We start from the raw sequence: 20,296 nt of genomic DNA, 5'->3' as shown, positions 1-20,296 counted from the left end.
GTCCCCAGCAGAAAAAACGAAGCGCTCTTACTAGAGGCTTTAGTCTTTTTGCAAATAAAATTTTCTGCGTCCTCCTTGTGCTTCCGGTTAGCGAGAAGCACAAGGAGAAAAAAAACTCAAGGTGGCCATCTTGTGGCCAAATAGTAAAACTACATCTACATATTTTTTACATTACAATTTACACATATAATAACATTAAAAATTAACTGTTTATTTCCTACACCAAAATATTACCCAAATAAAATTTTTAATGGAAAAAAAAATTACAATTAAAAAAAAAACAAAAAAACATAAATAGTTACCTAAGGGTCTGAACTTTTTAAATATTCATTTGAAGGGGGTATACTACGAACATGTTTTAAATTATAAGCTTGTAAATGATGGACGCAAAACAGGAAAAAATGCACCCTTATTTCCAAATAAAATATTGGTGCCATACATTGTGATAGGGACAAAATTTAAATGGAGTCATAACCGAGACAAACGGGCAAATAAAATACATAGGTTTTAATTATGGTAGCGTGGATTATTTTAAAACTATAATGGACGAAAACTGAGAAATAATGAATTTTTTCCATTTTTTTCTTATTAATCCTGTTAAAATGCATTTATAAAAAAAATAATTCTTAGCAAAATGTACCGCTCAAAGAAAGCCTAATTAGTGGCGGAAAAAACAAGATATAGATCAATAAATTGTGTTAAGTAGTGATAAAGTTATTAGCGAATTAATGTGAGGTGAAAATTGCTCTGATGCATAAGGCGAAAAATCTCCGCGGGCTGAAATGGTTAATAGACTTGTGCCCTGCAAAAGTTCATTATCACTTGCTTTCGCTCACAGAAAACAAAATTTTTTTTCTTTGCAAATTGCAAAAGAACAAGCCATTTTATATATACTAACCTGAGAGAAGTATGTTCCATCTAGTTTCAAGACTTTCATGGAAAGGTCCAAAATTAAGCGTAAAAATTCCCAAGTAGAATCTAAGAAAGGGGGGGGCAAGGAGATAATTACAATAAAATAGTTGTGAATCTAGGACAGTCGCACCATACAAAACAATGAGTTAATTTGCATATCTTCATATCTCTTAAGGTGGCCATACACTGGTCGATTTGCTATCAGATTCGACCAACAGATAGATCCCTCTCTGATCGAATCTGATCAGAGAGGGATCGTATGGCCCCCATAACTGCAAACAGATTGTGAATCGATTTCAGCCTGAAACCGATCACAATCTGTGGAGCTGCCGCCCTCCTCCCCCCCCCCTGCATACCATTACCTGTTCCGGCCGGCGCGAGTCCCCTGGTCCCCGCTGTCTTCTTCTCCGCTCCGGGCTCCAGACCGTTCCTGCAGCTACTGAACTTCCTGTCCAGGGGAAGTTTAAACAGTAGAGGGCGCTCTACTGTTCAAACTTCCTGCCGGGACAGGAAGTTCTGTGTAGCTGCAGCCGGTCCGGAACCCAGCGCGGAAAGAAGACAGCGGGGACCAGGGGACTTGCGCCGGCCGGAACAGGTAATGTATACCCGCTGTATTGCGTCGGTCGTCTGGCATTCGAAACGCCGCTATCGACGCACTCCCGACCCGCCGGCGATCGAGAAAAATCTTCCGCACGTACGGATCGACGGGAATCGACGGGAACGATCGATTTCGGAAATCGATCGTTCTGTCAGCGGTGTGCGCGGCGATTTCACAGCCGATTCGATCACTGTGATCGAATCGGCCGTATATCGGCGGGAAATTCGTTAAGTGTTTGGGCCCCTTTAGAAGGTAATAACTGTAATATTGTATCACCATAAACCACTGCCCTGTTCTACATTTTAGAGTGTGTTCATTCTCAAAGTTCATGGCACAGTCATAAGCATCATTTCATATTTATGTATGTCTTGATGAATTGGTGAACTGTAAAACCTTGCATGGTACTGCCTTCATATGGTCCAGAATTCAGAGCCGAAGGTCTATTACAGATAGCAATAAAGCTGCATCTTTCCAGGGTCATAAGAAGTTCCAAATGAGAAGCTACTGTTTTCTTGCCATTAACAGTATCAGGTGCTTAAAGCAAACCTGAACTGAAAAAGCAAATTTATAAATCAATTAACTGTATGTAAAGTACTAATGGGGAATAGAATATTAGTAACATAAAGCAGAGTCTCATAGTTTGACTTTAAGTTTAAGATCTGATTTTTTAAGACTGCATTCTAAACAGCAGCCATACATTCTGCTTCAGATGACGCGGCAGGGGCGTGCACGCAAGACTTCACCCGAAGGTGCCGCATTACCGAAGCCACCAGCAGGACAACGGAAGGGGCCAGGAGGATGCCGGAGGACCTCGCAGGCTACGGTGGACTGGAGAAAGCCCCAGATAAGTCCAGTTTTCTGTTTTTTGGTCCCTTTAAAACTTACAGGCGTGCTATAAACCAGTGTTTCCAGAACTACTGCCTTCCAAAGACCAACAATTTGCATTGTACAGCCCGCTTCCTTGTTATGGTATAATAAAAAATATTATTGGACACGTAAGACAGGGATCACAATACATATACTGTACAGCAACCACAAACATTTTTATGCACAAATTTTCCAGATGCTATGCAGGTTTGTCTACATTTTTTCACAGTAGTGAATGATAGTCAATGAGAAATCAATTGCAATTTGCAACTTTATGCTGTAAGATGTATTTCTTTCATGCACTAGAAAACATACAGTAGATGCAGTTTTGCAATTTTTAAACCGAAATGCAAATATCGATTTCCTTTGTATAAGCAGAGGCCGCATTTTGCCAACAACTGTGAACCCTCTTATTTTGAAAATACATTGTTTTAACCACTTCAGTACCTGCTGTCTCTAGCCCGTTAGAGCACGTGTGCAGTTAAAATTAAAAAGCAAACAAAAAAAAAAAAACCAGATACTCATCTAAGGTGAGGGTAGGCTCTGGGTCCTATAGAGCCTTCCTGTTCTCCTCCCGGTGTCTTTGTTCCCCTGCAGGCTTCTCCATTTCAATCTCATCTCTGTACTGTGCGCATGCAAGTGTGCTAGAGAGGGCACTCGACTGAGCGCAGTACGCAGTGGCCCCGGAGACTACTGAATAGGGTTGGCCCAGCCTAGGAGAACTCATGGAGAAGCATGTGATCAGTCTGGAATTTGGGAGGATAGAAAAAAAGGACGGGAGGAAGACCGGGAGCCCAATCTGGTGCAGTATTGTAAGTACAGATAGCAATGTGAAAAAATAGAGCTATTATACTTACAAGAGAGGGTTGCAATAATAGCAACCACTAGGAACGCTTGTGGGGAAGTACCGTCCCCACTCGGCCTTGTCGGCGGATGGTCGCAACTCCTTTGAAAAATCCACTTGGTCCAGTGGTTACCCCAGTCCAGGGGTGGAAGAAGATTCGTAGAAGGGTGTAGGAGGCGCCCGATAAGTTTGCACGGTGTGATGTGTACTTTATATGCTCAGGGACCATAAACTTTGATTATAGACAAAACAGTATACAGAGTTCCTACCTTATAAAAAAAAGTAGTCCATCCACTGATTTTATTTCTAAAAGGTAGATACTTTATTAGGCACTTAGCTGACAACGCGTTTCGCGGTGAGAACTGCTTCTTCAAGTCGAATACTGTGCCTATGGTAGGCGAATATTTCGCCATATGCAGGGACTGTGAGGAGCCCGGGAAGGCTCTATAGGACCCAGTGCCTGCCCTCTCCTTAGGTATCAGTTTATTTATTATTTTAATTTGTACTTCAGACTTTAAAGACCAGAGACTGCTGGTACAAAAAACGGGCTTACCAATGCCACATCATGTGAACCCGCCTCTGCCACAGATTGCACCGCTCTCCCGTCGCTGAAGCTCACTCAGCCTGCTGTCGCTATGACAGCAGCACTCTGTGAGCTGGTCGTGACCACAGGGTCAGGAGCCAATGAAACCTTGACCGGCTCACAGAGCTCTGCTGTCATACCGACAGCAGGGTGAGTGAGCTGCAGCGGCGCGATCAGTACCAGCCGGCATGTAGAAGTTGAAGTCTATGCAGGTGGACATAAACAGGGCTTGGATTTCAACTACGACCATCCAAAAGCGGTTAAGCAATACTGCAATTTGCATTACATATACACAAAATGATGCAACTCAGAACGGAGCACAGCTACCTTCTTCTGGAGATGTAGAAATGGGGACAGCAGTGAGGTCATTAATCACACAGTCAAACATTCGCCCTTCTTTGGCATACCTCTTCAATACTGGAACACAATCTTCAACCAAAACCTAAGAAAATAATTCTCATTAGACAGTCATAAAATAACCAAGGGCTACATAAGAGAACACAATGTCTGGGAACTTATGCATGGCTACAGTGCGTTCTGGACTAAGTGATTATACTCCTAATATCCTGAAATTATCACACTATCAATAAAACGCCTTTTAAATAATAATAAACCACATTTGCATAGTGATTTTTTACTCTCTGACTCAAAGCACTTGTATGGCATGCTCAGTAGGCAGTAGCAGTGTTAGGGAGTCTTGCCCAATAACTCCTTACTACGCTGGATACAGGCTTACTGAATAGGAAGAGCTGAGATTTTAACCTTCGCCTCTTATGTCAGAGGCTGGACCCCTAGCCTGTACACCATCAAGCCACTTTTAAGCCTTCAATAAGCAAATATAATTTTGATAGTACCTTTTCACCTACTTTTCGGGACTTTATCAATTCCAGAAAACTGAAAAGCTATTTTAAACAGAAGATGAAACATCTCCTAAGAGAAAATTTATGAGAAAAGGGGAATTAAATAAGGGCCTTTGGGTTTCTACTGTACTGAGCAACTACACTCGAGTACACTTTAAATTAGGGTTGTGCCAGGACAATTTCTTTCAGATAGAGCAAGTGATGGGAGTGCTCTTAGATGTTTTTATGGTTGTCCTGTGTCCCCATCTGAGATAATTCCCGGTACTTCCTCTACAGAAAGCAAGCGATGACATATTTCCAAGCAGTGGCATAGCTAAGGAGCTATGGGCCCTGGTGCAAGTTTTACATGGGGTTCCCATGTAAAACCATGTACTACTATTTAAAACATCTATAGAAGTGATTATTAACAGCACAGGGCCAATAGAGAGCTAATATTGTGCTTGAGGAAGGGCCCCTCTGACCCAAGGGCCCCGATGCGGTTGCTACCTCTGCAACCCCTATTGCTACACCACTGTTTCCAAGAGTGACAGAAGCGGCAGCGAAGAGAGAGAGAGAGAGGGAGTGTGAGTGTGTGTGTAGAATATTTTTTACTGTTCTTCATTTCCTGTTCCGGAACCAGAAAGCATATGCTGTAATATTTATTTATAGTGCTGTGCTCATGCTGTAATAAAGTTGGAATGCTTTCAAGAATAAAGTCATAAAAGCCTTTTATTAATCAGCAGGAAAAAGCTTGACATATCTGCCTGCTACACTCAGGCCTGAGGCTGCATTTTCACAAACTAAACTTCTGATTAGTGCAAAATTCATAACTTCATTCCACAGTATAAAAGTGACTCCAAACACACATAGCGGAAATCATAAAGCATTATCCACAGTAAAAAGAACAAGGAGAACATGAAGCAGATTGTATGGTCTCCAGAGAACACTGATCTCATCCTTACGGAACCAGTCTGTAATTAGGCGCGGTCCACACTACGTACAGTTGCAGAACGCAATCTGTGGTCCGGGGTCCAGTTTTCAGAAACCGGAACACAAACGGATCCGTGCTGCCCTTTGCAGCATAAGTTTTAGATCTGTTTGCGTTTTAAAAAACGGATCCCCAGCCCTAGCCGTGGGGGGGTCGAACTGGAGGGGGTAGCAGCTAGGAAGGGGGGGAGCGGGCATAGCGGCGGGGAGGGGGGTCAGACCCCCCTCTCTCACCTGGGCCCCTGTCCCCCTCCAGCTATTTGCTCAAATGTAATGGTTAAAATGCAATTACCTTCCTTCCTTGTGTTCCTCCGCTCGCCGCAGGACTTCCTGCAATGCCGCCCTCTATACTTCAGTCACGTGGCGAGCGGAGGAAGGAAGGTAATTGCTTCCCTACTCACTGCATTACAATTACATTTGTGCAAATAGCTGGAGGGAGCGGGGACCGAGGTGAGGGAGAGGGGCCGACTCTCCTCCCTGCCACTGTGCCCACTGCCCCCCTTTCTGGCTGCTACCCCCTCCAGGCTACCCGGGGACACCTATGGGGGATGACATAGAGGGGTGGAACAGGTGGTAGGGAATACTGTTTTTCTATTGCCTTTCATTGCCCCTGTGTGTATCCGGGGTCCGTGAAAAAACCTGCAAATCAGTACCCTCCATTCAGTTTTTAAATTGTGTGAAGAATGACGCTATTTTTAACATTGCTATCAGTGGCTCCGGTTTTGGTCCGGGCCAAAAAAAAACGGAGCCAAGGATACGTTTCGTATACAAGTGTGAACCGACCCTTACTTGCAGAGACAGAGGTAGAGAAGGAAAATTCAGTATGCTTGGAGCAACCTGCCATACATATGGCTTGTTTTATAAACCATAAACACTTAAAGTGAATGTAAAGGCAATATAAAAAGAAAAGTCAGACACTTACCTATGGACAGGGAAGGCTCTGGATCATATACGGCCTTACCTTTCCTCATTCCAGCACAGTCAACCCCCTTTAGTTATCCACCTCAGGAGGCTTCGGAATCACTCGAGTCCCCAAGTGTTTCTGAAGATAGGCGGCTCCATACTACGCATGCAAACGTGCTCACGCATGCGCTGTACGGAGTGCCTGTCTTCAGAAGCAGTCAGAGACAGGAGTGCTTCCCAAGCCTCCCAAGGGCTCACAGATGTATATTCGACCAATTGGTATAGTACACACAACGGGGGTGACAACGCTGGAACGAGGGGAGCAAAAGAAGACAGGGAAAAATTCTATAGGAACCAGAGCCTTCCATGTCCATTGGTAAGTAGCTGACATTTTATTCAAATTGTCTTTACATTCATGTTAAGGCAAATGGGCATTTTAAACATCCTATTTGTGCAGCATTTAATGCAAATGCCGAAATTCACAGGAGCGCAAGTGAGCCTCAGGGTACCTTTTCTGGTTAAAGCAATCCTACTTTACAATAACTTTAATTACATGTGAAAATGGATGCTTTAGAGCGCAGTTTGAAGAGGAGCACAACAAAGACCCACAAGATCACTACCCCCAATTCGCCGTCACCGGCTGACAGGCATGGGAACGCGAGTGATTTCTTCGCACTCCCAGCCACAATAGCACCCCCTATACTGCTATTGCGGCCTTCTTGCGAAGAATCACTCGCGTTCCCATGCCTTTCAGCCGGTGACGGCGAAACCGGAAATTGTCACCGGCGGGTCCAGGAGTATCGGAGCGGGGCTGTGAGGGCACCGATCAGCTGCAGGGGGCTGAGGGAAGCCCCAGGTGAAAAAACTCATTTTTTTCTCCCTGACTTAAGTATCCCTTTAAGCACTGTAATATTTACATGCTCCAGCACTGCAACAGGTCTCTCCTGTTCTTCCTGGAAGCCACATGCTCTATGCTTGCACACCTCCAGCTTCCGACCACGTGAGATGCATTCAGAGCCTGAAGCATGCTTCTTACAGTGTGTAGCTGTCAGGAAAATCATAGGTGACCCAAAGCAGCACTGGAGCAGGTAAATATTATACTGTCAACCCAATTTTAAATAAATGATACAGTTTTACACTATGTCAAGCTCCTTCAGTAATTAGGTTTGCAGCATAAGATATGAAGCTGCGAGATCTGCTTGCAGTGGGTTATACTGCTGAAGAAATGCTGTGGAAACTGCCTGGGATAAGCACAAGTGTGGTCGCTGTCTTATAATTTGGGCAGCTACCAACAAGGTGAGAGGCCATTGGTGATGGTGCAATAGACTACACACAGGAGGAGGTGAATTGAGTTTGTGGGTTTATGCTTTTCTTCTGTCTGTGATTTGGCAGTCAGAACAAATGGTGAGGACCTGTGAGACCCTGTCCTTGGTTTAATCACTGTGAGAGTGTCTGCTTCACAGTTTGGGGAGCTTGGAAGGAGTGCTCACTGTATAAGGCTTTTATTGCGGTCTGTGATCTGGCAGCAGTGACACATGGTGAGGGCTTATGATAACCGAGCTTCTGGTGGATATACTAGTGAATACATGGCACTGGGGAGTTTGTAAATAAGAGACAAGTTCATCAAAAGAGTATTACGCTATGTTTTGTTGTTTTTTCTCTTTTCTTTTATGAGTAATATTTTACGGAATTGAGGGTGATACATGTGAGCGCAGGATTACGAGGAAAAGTTTAAATATTATACTGCTCCACTGCACTACTCCACAGAAATGTGATGAGGAGGCCTCCAAAACCCTCAGACCACTCCACTCACAGTTACCGTTACGCCACTTAGTTTGAGACTGTTTAATAAACAATTTGGCCCTGGACTTAAACTGTGTTTTAGATATTGGCCACTTATGCAATTGCATTTAAAGCGGATCCAAGATGAAAAACTAACTATAACAAGTAACTTGTCTATATATCTTATCTAAAGTTTAGATAGTTTACACAGCAAATCTAGCTGCAAACAGCTTTAATAGAACATGATTATTTCTTCCTGTGATACAATGACAGCAGCCATTGGTTTATAAACATTACACAGAGGCAGGCTTATCTGTATCTCAGCCTGTGAAAAAAACCTAATCCTCCATCTGCCTCTGAAATCAATGGCTAGTAACACTTCCTCCTCCTGCCCAGACTGAGCTCCCATGAGCCCTTGCTACTGCCAAGGCTCTCTGAAAACCTGTGGGCGTGGTTTATTTAGTTTATATGGAATTCGAGTATTAAATCAAAAACAAAAAAGTATTTGGCTTGAGGAATGCCCTATAAACAATAGGAAAGGAACACAATTATGCAATGAGTAAAAGTTCACCTCGGATCCACTTTGACACCACTGCTATAGAGGTAAAAAAAAAAAAACCAACACTGGCATAACCGTCAAATCACGGTTTCTTTTTTGCATGAGTAACCCCTTAATGCCATGAGATATTATCTTGTGACTAGCTTTCAGCTTCTATAACTTTGTTAGGAAATTTTCTGGAAACCATAGCAACTGTTTACAGCTTGACCGAAAGACACCCAGAATTCTCAAGTGTCAGTGGTTTTTAAGTCTGCACATAGGTTGTAAAGTTTACTACATTGCTATGTGCTTTTTTAAACTCGATGACAAAATAGTCCACAGGGTGAAGGGATCTGTAAGATTACAGTGATGTGGGAATGCAGCAGTTGGGGATAATCACTCCCATCTCTCTAGCACAGGGGTCTCAAACTCGCGGCCCGCGGGCCATTTGCGGCCCTCGATACAATATTTTGTGGCCCCCGCCGGCAAAAGCAAAAGAGACACGGAAGTGAACTATTTTTGCCTATTTTACCTTATAGTTCGCTTCAGTGCTCCCAAGTAATTTGCCGCATCCCCACCACTAAACGAGTGCTGCAGAGCCCCCAAATCCCCCGGGCAAACATCCACGACTGCGCTGAGGGGCAGAGCTTCCAGCTGTAGCTCTGCCCCTCCTGACGTCAATTGCCGCACGGATCGCCGCCTCTCCCCGCCCCTCTCTGTGAAGAAAGAGTGAGAGGGGCGGGCAGAGGCGGCGATCCGCCGCGATTGATGTCAGGGGGGGCAGAGCTGAAGCTGAAAGCTCTGCCCTTTCTAGGAAATGCCGGCATATTGCCCCCGTGCAATTTGGGGGCTCTGCAGCCCTTGTTTTACGGCGGGGACACGTGAAATTATGCGGCCCAGGCTCATCCTGACTTTGCCTCCTGCGGCCCCCAGGTAAATTGAGTTTGAGACCCCTGCTCTAGCAGGTGATTGCTACAGAATACAGCTTTTTCAAGAAGCAGTGACCAGGGTGAAAACCCCAGTAACCACAAGTATGTCAGTGTAATACAGCTTGCTACTATACTTTACATCTATGGAGAGGATGCAGGTTCAAAGTGGACCTGAACTCTTGCACAGGACAGAAGGAAAACAGAGAGAAATGCACCCTGTATGTATTTAGAGAGTTTAGCCTCTCTAATTCCCATCTGTGACTAATCACAACTGTAATTTGATCTCTCAGCTGTGTCGGCAGAACAGCTAATTTGTAAACACAGGGTGTTAACCTTACGTCTATAGCTTCCACGAAAGCAGGAAATAGATACACTGCAGATTTATTGCAGGATTTTAATCAGGTGCAATAAAGAAATTGCTTTCTTTAAAACATTATGCTGTTGCTTATCTTTTAGAACAGAGAGCAAGTTCTGAGTTCAGGTCTGCTTTAGAGCTTGGTTCACACTGCACAGATTAAAAACGGATCCAGTAAAAACTGATCGGTTTTCAGTTTCACAGAGCTCAATAACTAAGCATCAGTTTTTCATCCATGTGTTCCATTCCCAGTCACCACTCACTCGGTATACCCACGACGCACCCAACAGATCCGTACGAGACAGAATAAATCCAAGACTCCACCATACTTTAGCCGTTCATTTTGCACAGGATCCATTTGTATCCGTTGGGATATGTTCAATTTTGTTCCACTAAACAAAGCATTTTTTAATACAATGGGAACTGAGCCCAGTCATTTTATTTACCACTAAATGACAAAAGCATGAAAACCAGTAAAAACATAAAATACAGCATAGAAACACTTACCTCGTAGCAGTCCCCTTTAAGATTGTCCAACACATCACCGCATGTTTTTCGCATGTGCTTTTTACATCCATCGATCACCATTTGGTCTATGTTTGGTAGATGTTAAGGTCTGATTATTTGTTCATGACACATGACGATGTAATGGGAAAGCCTGACAGCCCTGCAGCAATGGTGATGTAATTTATGTCATGCCTCACATATACAGCTGAGTGCGGAAATCAGATCTTGGCTGAATGACAAGGAGCAGCACTTTCACTGACTCAATCACTAAATCTGTCACACACTTCTCTCTAGATTTGTGTAGTCGGGAAGGAAAAGCTCAGATCGGTTTTATTTACAACACACACCTGAAATAAACACCCATTATAAAGCATGTCAGCAGTTATCATTGCTATGAAAATGTCAAGGGTGCATTTTTCACAAATGTCATATTACCATTATTGATTTACTTCCAGATTCACAGGTTAGCCTCTCCATAATTTTTCTTGTGGTTTAACATCCACAAAATGCTGAGCTTCATTACTCAGCACTCATACTTTGTAGCTGCATTACGTTGCACTGTGTTTGAACTGTAAAATTCAACCAGGAGTCCTCTCAATCTCTGAACATAGATGAAAGACACAACTCCTCTGCTGTCGGGATTATTAGTAATAAGGTTAACCAATGTCACGTGACAAAGATATTGCTACTGAGCTCACGCAAAGTCAAAAATGCAATCACTGCTGCAAACAACTGAGTAGAGAAATATAAACTATGGGCACACTCTCCAAGTGTGATCTACAGAGACTGGAGGGGATCTGGGGAAAAACATGTGGGGGAAATGACCCAAGCAACAGAGATACAATTTTTTTTGGACTATAAGACAGCCAGACTAAGTCACACCTAGGTTTAGAGGGCAAAACTAGGGAAAAATATAAATACTAAACCTGGTGCATCCATGGACCAGGAGCACCTTGTAGTAGTTCTCTTAATTATTGTGTCCCCCTTGTAACTCTTGTGTCCTCCTGTGTCCCCATGTTTTCTCCTCTGTCCCCGTGTATCCCTCTATACTCCCCATGTCCCCTCCTCTGTCCCCCATGTGTCCTGCCTCCCTTTGTTCTCATCCACTCCCCCACACACAAAGTCAGAGTCAATAAAAACACAGATTTGGAAATGTATATTTCGCTAGAAGTCTTCAGGCTTCTTCTCTGGGACTCTATTCTTTATTGGGTTGATTGTAGCATGGATCCTTTCTGCCCCATGCTAAGTAGGTTAGAAGATCAGAATTTCCTTGAGAAAGTCTGAGGCATTGTCAGGAGGGTGGTAGATGAGCAGTATGTTTATGCTTTTCTCAGCTGAAAGTTGTACTGCCACATGACCATACCGATCAAAACATTGTGCCATATACTGTGGCACTTGTAATATAGTGGCCAATCAGCCCACATCTGTTAGCTCCACCTCTATTCATAAATTTGTACACTTCAGCCTGCTGCATCATCCAACTAAGTAAAATTGACAGGATGCACCAGGGTAGTGAATACAAGTCTGCAGCTGCATGCACAGCTGTTACCGCCACTTAGAGGGGGAGTTAATGAATGGGACCGCAGGTCCTATTCATAAATCTAAGTCCCCGATTCAATGAATTCCGGCGTCTATGAGACGCCGGTATTCATTGCATCTTCCTGTTTCACTGCTACGCATTACTTCCGATTCACGTGCTTACGTACGTGAATCGGAAATAATGACTGAGGACATCTTGTGGCCAAATACTATATTGCATCAAATTTCTTTTTTGCTTAATAAAAATCCCCACACTGACTGTTAAAATTAACTATTTCCCTCCCAAACCCTCCCATAGTACCCAAACTTTTTTTTATTTATAAAGGGAGAAAAAAATGTACATAAAAAAAAAAATATACGTAGTTACCTTAGGGACTGAACGTTTTAAAAATTTATGTCAAGGTGGTATATTACTATAAATTTTTAATTTATGGGCTTGTAATTAGTGATGGACGCAAAACTGAAAAAATGCACCTTTATTTCCAAATAAAATATTGGCGCCACACATTGTACTAGGGAATTTTTTTAAACGTTGCAATAACCGGGACAAACGGGCAAATAAAATGTGTGGCTTTTATACACAGTAGAATGTTTTATTTTAACACTATAATGGCCCAAAACTTAAAAATAATGCATTTTTTTTCTTATTCATGTTAAAATGCATTTAGGATAAAATAATTCTTGGCATACTGTAACTCCCAAAGAAAGCCTAATTGGTGGCGAGCAAAACAAGATATAGATCATTACGCTGTGATTAGTAGTAATTAAGTTATTGGCGAAAGAAAGGGAGGAGCGCTGACAGGTGAAAATTACTCTGGTCCACAAGGGGGAAAAACCCTCAGTCATCAAGTGGTTAAACCATGATGACTTATCAAGGCCCCGTTTCCACTAGGGCCGAATAGCTCAGTTTTCCTGCAAACAAAATGACAACCTATTGAAATCACTATGCTGCTTCCGATTTGCATTACCTGATCTCCATTATCACTCGCATTGGCAAAGCAGGGAGATTCACATGCAATCATGCAATTTTGCAGCAACACAGAGATAGATACGGCACCCCCAAGGAAATGGGGGCTAAGAGCAAACCCAGGGCTGTATGAATCTTTTTTCTTGCAATTAAATATATCATTAGACAATGTGAACATAACAAATGTACACAATTCAGTAAAATTAATAAATAAATATATGGGAGATGCCTAAAATAAAACAAACTCAATAATGACCGCTATGCAAGTAACGTGACTGAATAAATGGTGCTTGTGGATTCTTGCTACTCAAAATGACCCTATAAGTAAACTCTTTCTAACCTAGAAGGCATAAAAATCCATTGCAGCACGGCAGCATAAAATCAGTACTTAGCTTTGCTTGTAAAGGAATGCCTGGAAGCAGTTAGTTCAAAGCTACAGTAATGGCAGCATTAAAGATACTTACAAAAATACTACTTATTTGAGCTTTGACACACTTAAGTGTTCATTTCAAATTTTCTAAAACTACTATAAAACATTCTGCTTGGAATTAGCTGAAATTGTACATGAAATAGTAGGACACATTTCAAGAGTCAGGCACCTAGAAAGCAGTGTTCTGAGGGATCCTGCTGCTAAGATGAAGAGAACTACGGTAGGAGCCGCGTTCTTCAGACATGTGGAGCTCTGAAATAGCAGGGCTGAGGAGTCGGAGTCGAGGAGTCAGAGCAATTTTGGGTACCCAGAGTTGGAGATGGAGTCAGTGATATCATATACTGAGGAGTCGGAGTCGGATTATTTTTTAAAAAATCCATAGCCCTGGTAAGTATTAGCTCGAGGAGTCTGAGCCATTTTGGGTACCCGGAGTTGGAGTCGGAGGTTTCATAAACTGAGGAGTCGGAAGATTTTTGTACCGGCTCCACAGGCCTGTGAAATAGTCGTGGAAATGTATCTGCACAAGTAACACTATACAGTTTAACACACTGTCACTCTGTTTTGATTGATGTTCTATAAGTGACAGAAAGCAGTTAAAAAAAATAATAATATAACTATTTCAATTTGAGTGGGAACTAGTGGGCTGGATATATTGGTGATCTTTGATAGTCTCTAGGGCTAGCTAGCTATCTTGTTAATGAAAACCTGGAAGTTCCATCAGATGATTTGTCTAAGCATTGAAGCTAAAGGACTGCCTCACAGGTGCACTGTGAGAAAGTGATATCATCTGTGACAGATAAACTATGATTATAGGCGGAGGGAGTATAGACACCTGCCCAGTGCATAAAACCATAAAAGCACAGCACTGCTATCTTCAGACCGCTTACTATTTTTTTTAGACTGTGTCTTTGTAGCTTGCAGGTAGAAGCCCAAATAACAAAATAATCCTCTTAAAGCAGATCTGTAAGGAAATTAAATAAAGTCTGATATTTGCCTATGGAGAGGGAAGGCTCTGGATCTCGTAGCACGTTCCCTGTCTTCTCTCACGGTCCTTGTTCCAGTCCATGTTTGAATTTGCCATCTCAGGGAGCCATTGGAAGACTTCAGAAGCACTTGTGGAGCTTGTAAAGTGGCTCCACAAGTGCTTCTGCAGAGCATTACGGAGTGTGTAAAGCGGCTCCACAAGTGCTTCTGAAGTCTTCCAATGGCTCCCTGAGATGGCAAATTCAAACAAGGACTGGAACAAGGACAACGAGAGAAGACTGGGAAAGTGCTACGAGATCCAGAGCCTTCCCTCTCCATAGGCAAATATCAGACTTTATTTAAATTTCCTTACAGATCTGCTTTAAGCTACGGTGACCAAACGTCCCGCTTTACCCGGGACGCGTCCCGCCTTCGGGGGGCGCTGTGCCAGGCTGCATGAGGTCCCAGGAAAGTCCCGCTTTTAGCAGCGGGACGTCCCGGCCTCGGGACTCTGGCCACCGTACTGAATGAAATAGCCGCAGCGTCTAGTAGACGCTGCGCTAGTTCATTCCCCGCAGCCCCGCTCCAGCAGCCAGCATTGTTCCTTCTTCGGCAGGCACAGGCAGAGCAGGGCTACTGGAAGATGGCGTCCGGAGGCGGAGCCCTGTACTGGAGACTATTTGTGTCTCCAGTACAGGGCTCCGCCTCCGGACGCCATCTTGCCGTAGCCCTGCTCTGCCTGAGTGCCTGTGAGCCCGGGGAACTTCACACACACACCAGAGGCCCGCTGCGTGAGGGGACTTATGTCAGGTAAGTAAATGCTTTTTTTTTTCTCCAGGTGAAATGTGCCCACATTGCATTTATTTTGTTCCGACATGTTTGCCCCCATTGCGTTTATTTTGTGCTGATATGTTGCCCGCAATGCGTTTATTTTGTGCTGAAATGCTGCCCCCATTGCGTTTATTTTGTACTGACATGTTTGCCCCCATTGCATTTATTTTGTACCGACATGTTTGCCCCCATTGCGTTTATTTTGTGCTGACATGTTTGCCCCCATTGCGTTTATTTTGTACTGACATGTTTGCCCCATTGCGTTTAGTTTGTACTGCCATGTTTGCCCCATTGCGTTTATTTTGTACTGACATGTTTGCCCCATTGCGTTTAGTTTGCGCTGACATGTTTGCCCCCATTGCGTTTATTTTGTGCTGACATGTTTGCCCCATTGCGTTTATTTTGTGCTGACATGTTTCCCACAATGCGTTTATTTTGTACTGACATGTTTGCCCCCATTGCGTTTATTTTGTACTGACATGTTTGCCCCCATCTGCAGTATTAAAGCTCTTTTATTCTTTTAGAAAAGTAGCATGACAAGCATCCTCCACAGCTGTGGAAGATGCTAGTCATGCTACTTTTCTAAAAGAATAAAAGAGCTTTAATACTGCAGATGGTGCTGGTTTGACTGTGGAGGAGTCTTTGGAACGTCTGGAGTGCAGAGACGCTACAAGCCTGAGCACATCTATTACTATTCCCCTCCTTAGGTGCTTGCTTTACACTGATTGATGTTTGCCCCCGTTGCTTTTATTTTGTGCTGAAATGTTGCCCGCAATGCATTTATTTTGTGCTGACATGTTGCCAGCAATATGTTTATTTTGTGCTGACATGTTCACCGCAATATGTTTTTTTTGTGTTGACATGTTGCCCATTGTGTTTATTTTGTGGTGTCCGGGGTAACTGTTGCTGCATTTATTATTTAACCCATTCGCGTTCCGTCGTTTTCAAGTGAGAAATGTTCACCTCCCATTCATTAGCCTATAACTTTATCACTACTTATCACAATGAACTGATCTATATCTTGTTTTTCCGCCACCAATTAGGCTTTCTTTGGGGGGTACATTTTGCTAAGAGCCACTTTACTGTAAATGCATTTTAACAGGAAGAATAAGAAAAAAAACGGAAAAAATCATTATTTCTCAGTTTTCAGCTATTATAGTTTTAAAATAATACATGCCTCCATAATTAAAACTCACGTATTGTATTTGCCCATATGTCCCGGTTATTACACCGTTAAAATTATGTCCCTATCACAATGTATGGCGACAATATTTTATTTGGAAATAAAGGAGCATTTTTTCCATTTTGCATCTACCACTATTTACAAGTTTAAAATAAAAAAAAAAAATAGAAATATTTCATCTTTACATTGATATTTAAAAAGTTTAGACCCTTAGGTAAATATTTACATGTTCTTTTTTTTTTTATTGTAATGGTTTTTTTTTTTTTTTTTATAGTAAACAATTTATTTAGGTAGTTTTGGGAGGGTGGGAGGTAAACAATAGATTTATAATGTAAATGTGCGTTCATTTTTATTTTTTTTCCTTACAGTTGTAGTTTTACTTTTACATGAGTTTGTTTACATGAGTTTGTTTACATGACGTCACTCTAAGCGTAACTCACGCTTAGAGTGACTCATCGGGAAGAGAACAGCCAGAAAAAGCACAGCTTCCCCCCCCCCCCCGCTTTTTCAGCGGGGGAGAGGAATCAGTGATCGGGCACCATAGCCCGATACATTGATTCCTTGGCTACCGAATCCGCGGCCGGGAGTGCGCGTGCATGCGCGCGATCGGCCGCAGGAGAGCGCGCGGTAGCGCGCATGGTTCCTGGACGTAGTTTCTACGTCCAGGAACCAAAATAGGTTAATAGTCATAGTTGGCTATGTTTGCTGCTTTGGGGTTAAGGTATACTATTAAATAGCATCACACAGTTTCTGCACACCCATTATGCGAATGATCGTTTGACCACATCATGGCGTAAACACTGCTTTTCTTATGCTTTCACTGTTACATCATTCCATAGAATGTCATGGCCACGCCCATTTTCGGCACGCGCACCGCATTTTCCAGCGCAGCGCAGCCCCCCATTTTTTGTCTGTGTGTTGGTGATGGGGGAGTGGGAGGGATTTTTAGTGATGATGTTTAAATTCAGGACCCTGTGCTTTGGAACCCGAACATCCTCATTCCCCACCTCTTCAGTACCAATGTAGAAGAAAGAGGCGGTACACCAGGGGTTGCAAAAAATGTTTGCATTGTGGAACAGAAACACTACAGGTTACGGACTCACAGTACCTAGAGTCTGTAACATGTGGTCTTTCTGTTCTGCAATACAAGTATTATTTGCAGCCTGTGGTGTTTCTTCTGCATTGGTTTGTCCAGGATCCTTTTGAGCAATGTGGTCGAGGCTTGGCACCGGCCCTATTCCCAGGTTCACTACCTGAGGTGTTGACTCTGTGGGAAAGCATTTCAGTACCAGCTTGGAAGGAGGAAGCATCAGAGTTAAATGAAACATTTCTGCCCTGCTGTTCAGTTTTTACCTGTACAATGCAGGCAGGATAATGATATAGTCAATAGGGAATTGGGAGACAGGTTCTAACTGTAGGTTGTCTCGGACTATAATTCTGCTTAAAAAGTTATGAGTTTTATGAAAGCACTGGAGGTACAAATCATTACCGCAAAGGATATCTCTACCATGGTAACCATCTTTGGTTTTAGTTTGACAAGTTCATACAGAATTCCTCCATCTCCTCCTCCAAGAATTAACACTTCTTTTCCACAGTAGTCAAACTTGCCACTGCCCATAATGGCGTGGGTATATGCTAAGTCACTCTCTGCCAGATCTGAAAGACACACAGACAGAATGCAAAAGTGAGCCATCCTATTGTCAAGGATTATTTTAAAACGGAAGAAATTCAGTAAAATTAAAAAAAATAAAAACAAAAAACAGTATACAAAAGACAAATATATAAATTTAAATTTTAAATGCTGGCTCCATGAAAAGTTTTTCAGGTAACACCCTGCAATATATCAACACTGCTACACTGGGATTTAGAAACTGCCATTCTTTACATATATTGCAGCACATGCTCAAGCTGACCATATTTAAAGAGAACCTGAACTGAAAATGAAATGTAAAAATAAACATAAACACGTCATACTTACCTCCTGTGTAGTCAACTAATCAATCTATTTCTCTTCTACCATGTCTTGTTTGTTCACTGTGATCGATGGAATTCTCTGTCCTCCAATTTGAAAATGGCCATTACCCCCTAACAGCTTCCTGGTCAGCACACTGTTAAACTGTAATATCGCCCACTTGAGCCATAGGGAAACATGGACATTAACTTGCACATTCAGTTGTAACTGACAGCTGCTGATATATAACTGACAGCTACTGGTATATATCAATTCTGACAAAATATTGTCAGAACTGGAAGGGATCACTGTAAGAAGAAAATGGTGAGCTTCTGAGAGGAACTGACAGTGAGGTAAGTATGTAATATTCATTTACAGCTACATCATGTGTTTATTTTTAATAATTTTACTCAGTTCAGGTTCCCTTTAACAACAACAAGTTTAGTATTCACTTAATCCAAATTAAGCACATAGGTGCATAGTAATAATAATAATAACAAGTGCTAATATGTAGCACTTGTATACGAAGAGAGAGGAGAAAAGCTGGCACTGCTGTACATGCTTCATTTATTTGCAAAGGGTGAACATCATTGGTGCAGACGTGCAAGCATCAACAAAATATTTGGTGGACGTACCAATTTCACAAGAGGAGGCACTGTGGATAACGCTGGGCAAAGATGCTTGACGGACGTTTCCCATACTGCTGCACTTCTACTGAGGCTACAAAATGCTTGGGCTAAGGATTCCGGTATTTGTGCCCAGGAAGCCAGCGTGTGGCGTCATGCCACTCGGTAGCACCACACCAGATTCCTCAATACCCGTGCACACGTCTGGGGCGCATCTGTGCTCAAACATGCCACACGCTAACAAAAATATGCGTTGTTAGCATGCGCAGAGGATCAGTCCAGAGCAGAGAGAGCACAGCATCCATCCCTCCATTGCACTAGTGTGTACTTCCTGCTGTATAGAAAGATCTGGCAGTCGGGTATGTGAACACCCATTGGTTGGGTGAAGCAAGTAGGCAAGACAGCTGTCCTTGCATGTCACATAGGGGTAGTTGTTGCATTTCATATAAGGGTGATTGCTGCATTTCATATGGGGGTTATTGCTGTTGAGAGGGGGCAATAAGCCCCTTGAAACTCAGGAGCTGCTGCATTTCCTACCCTTTGCTTGTTAGCGAGTCAATCACTTTTTCCTGATTTCTGACATAAAGTTGGGGGGTTGGCTTATACAGTTTATTAGACCGTTTCCCTGTTAGACATGCAAATGTGTTTTATACATATAACGCATGCACACATGTATTTTTCTACCTAGCGGTCACATCTGACCACACATTGTTAGCAACTGCACTGGTGGCAATCTTTGGGGGGACCATAAAGGGTGGATCAACTGCGAGCTAGCTACACCCCACTATAATACTAATTGTGGGGGGGATCAGCAAAGACCCTCGCAGGCCCATTCCACTAATGGATCATCACCAACAAACCGGTGCATTGCCAAATGCTACATATCAATGAATGTGTCAGTTTGCTAGGTCCAGCCAGTCCCTGAGTAGGTATATATGTATAAAACACATTTGCATGTCTAACAGGGAAACGGTCTAATAAACTGTATTGTACATAAAGGTCAAGCCTGCATGGCAAAGTGTGAATAACATTGTTTACCTGTACACAACTTCGGTAGTGAGAAATTGGGTTGGCTTATACACAGGTCGGCTTAAACACGAGTATATACAGTAGTTTTTTTTGCGGTTTCCTGCATGGCAACATGCTTGGTTGACAAGCAGGT

General features: G+C 42.8%; 1 protein-coding gene across 2 annotated transcripts in view; it reads right to left on the bottom strand.

Annotated features, from left to right (window-relative positions):
- LOC137546941 (spermine synthase-like) overlaps window positions 1-20,296 on the bottom strand; it is a 206,336-nt gene that overhangs the window by 77,250 nt on the left and 108,790 nt on the right. For both annotated transcript variants that reach the window (XM_068270019.1, XM_068270020.1), the window contains exons 6-9: window positions 18,059-18,213; window positions 10,645-10,734; window positions 4,132-4,246; window positions 899-978 (exon numbers count right to left, since the gene is read on the bottom strand). In XM_068270019.1, the coding sequence (XP_068126120.1) occupies window positions 899-978; window positions 4,132-4,246; window positions 10,645-10,734; window positions 18,059-18,213 (440 nt within the window). The remainder of the gene's footprint in view (window positions 1-898; window positions 979-4,131; window positions 4,247-10,644; window positions 10,735-18,058; window positions 18,214-20,296) is intronic.

This window comes from Hyperolius riggenbachi, chromosome 2 (assembly GCF_040937935.1).
Source record: "Hyperolius riggenbachi isolate aHypRig1 chromosome 2, aHypRig1.pri, whole genome shotgun sequence".
Classification (NCBI taxonomy): Eukaryota; Metazoa; Chordata; class Amphibia; order Anura; family Hyperoliidae; genus Hyperolius; species Hyperolius riggenbachi.
The sequence above is the reverse complement of the archived record's forward strand: the minus strand, read 5'-3'. Positions and strand labels throughout refer to the sequence as shown.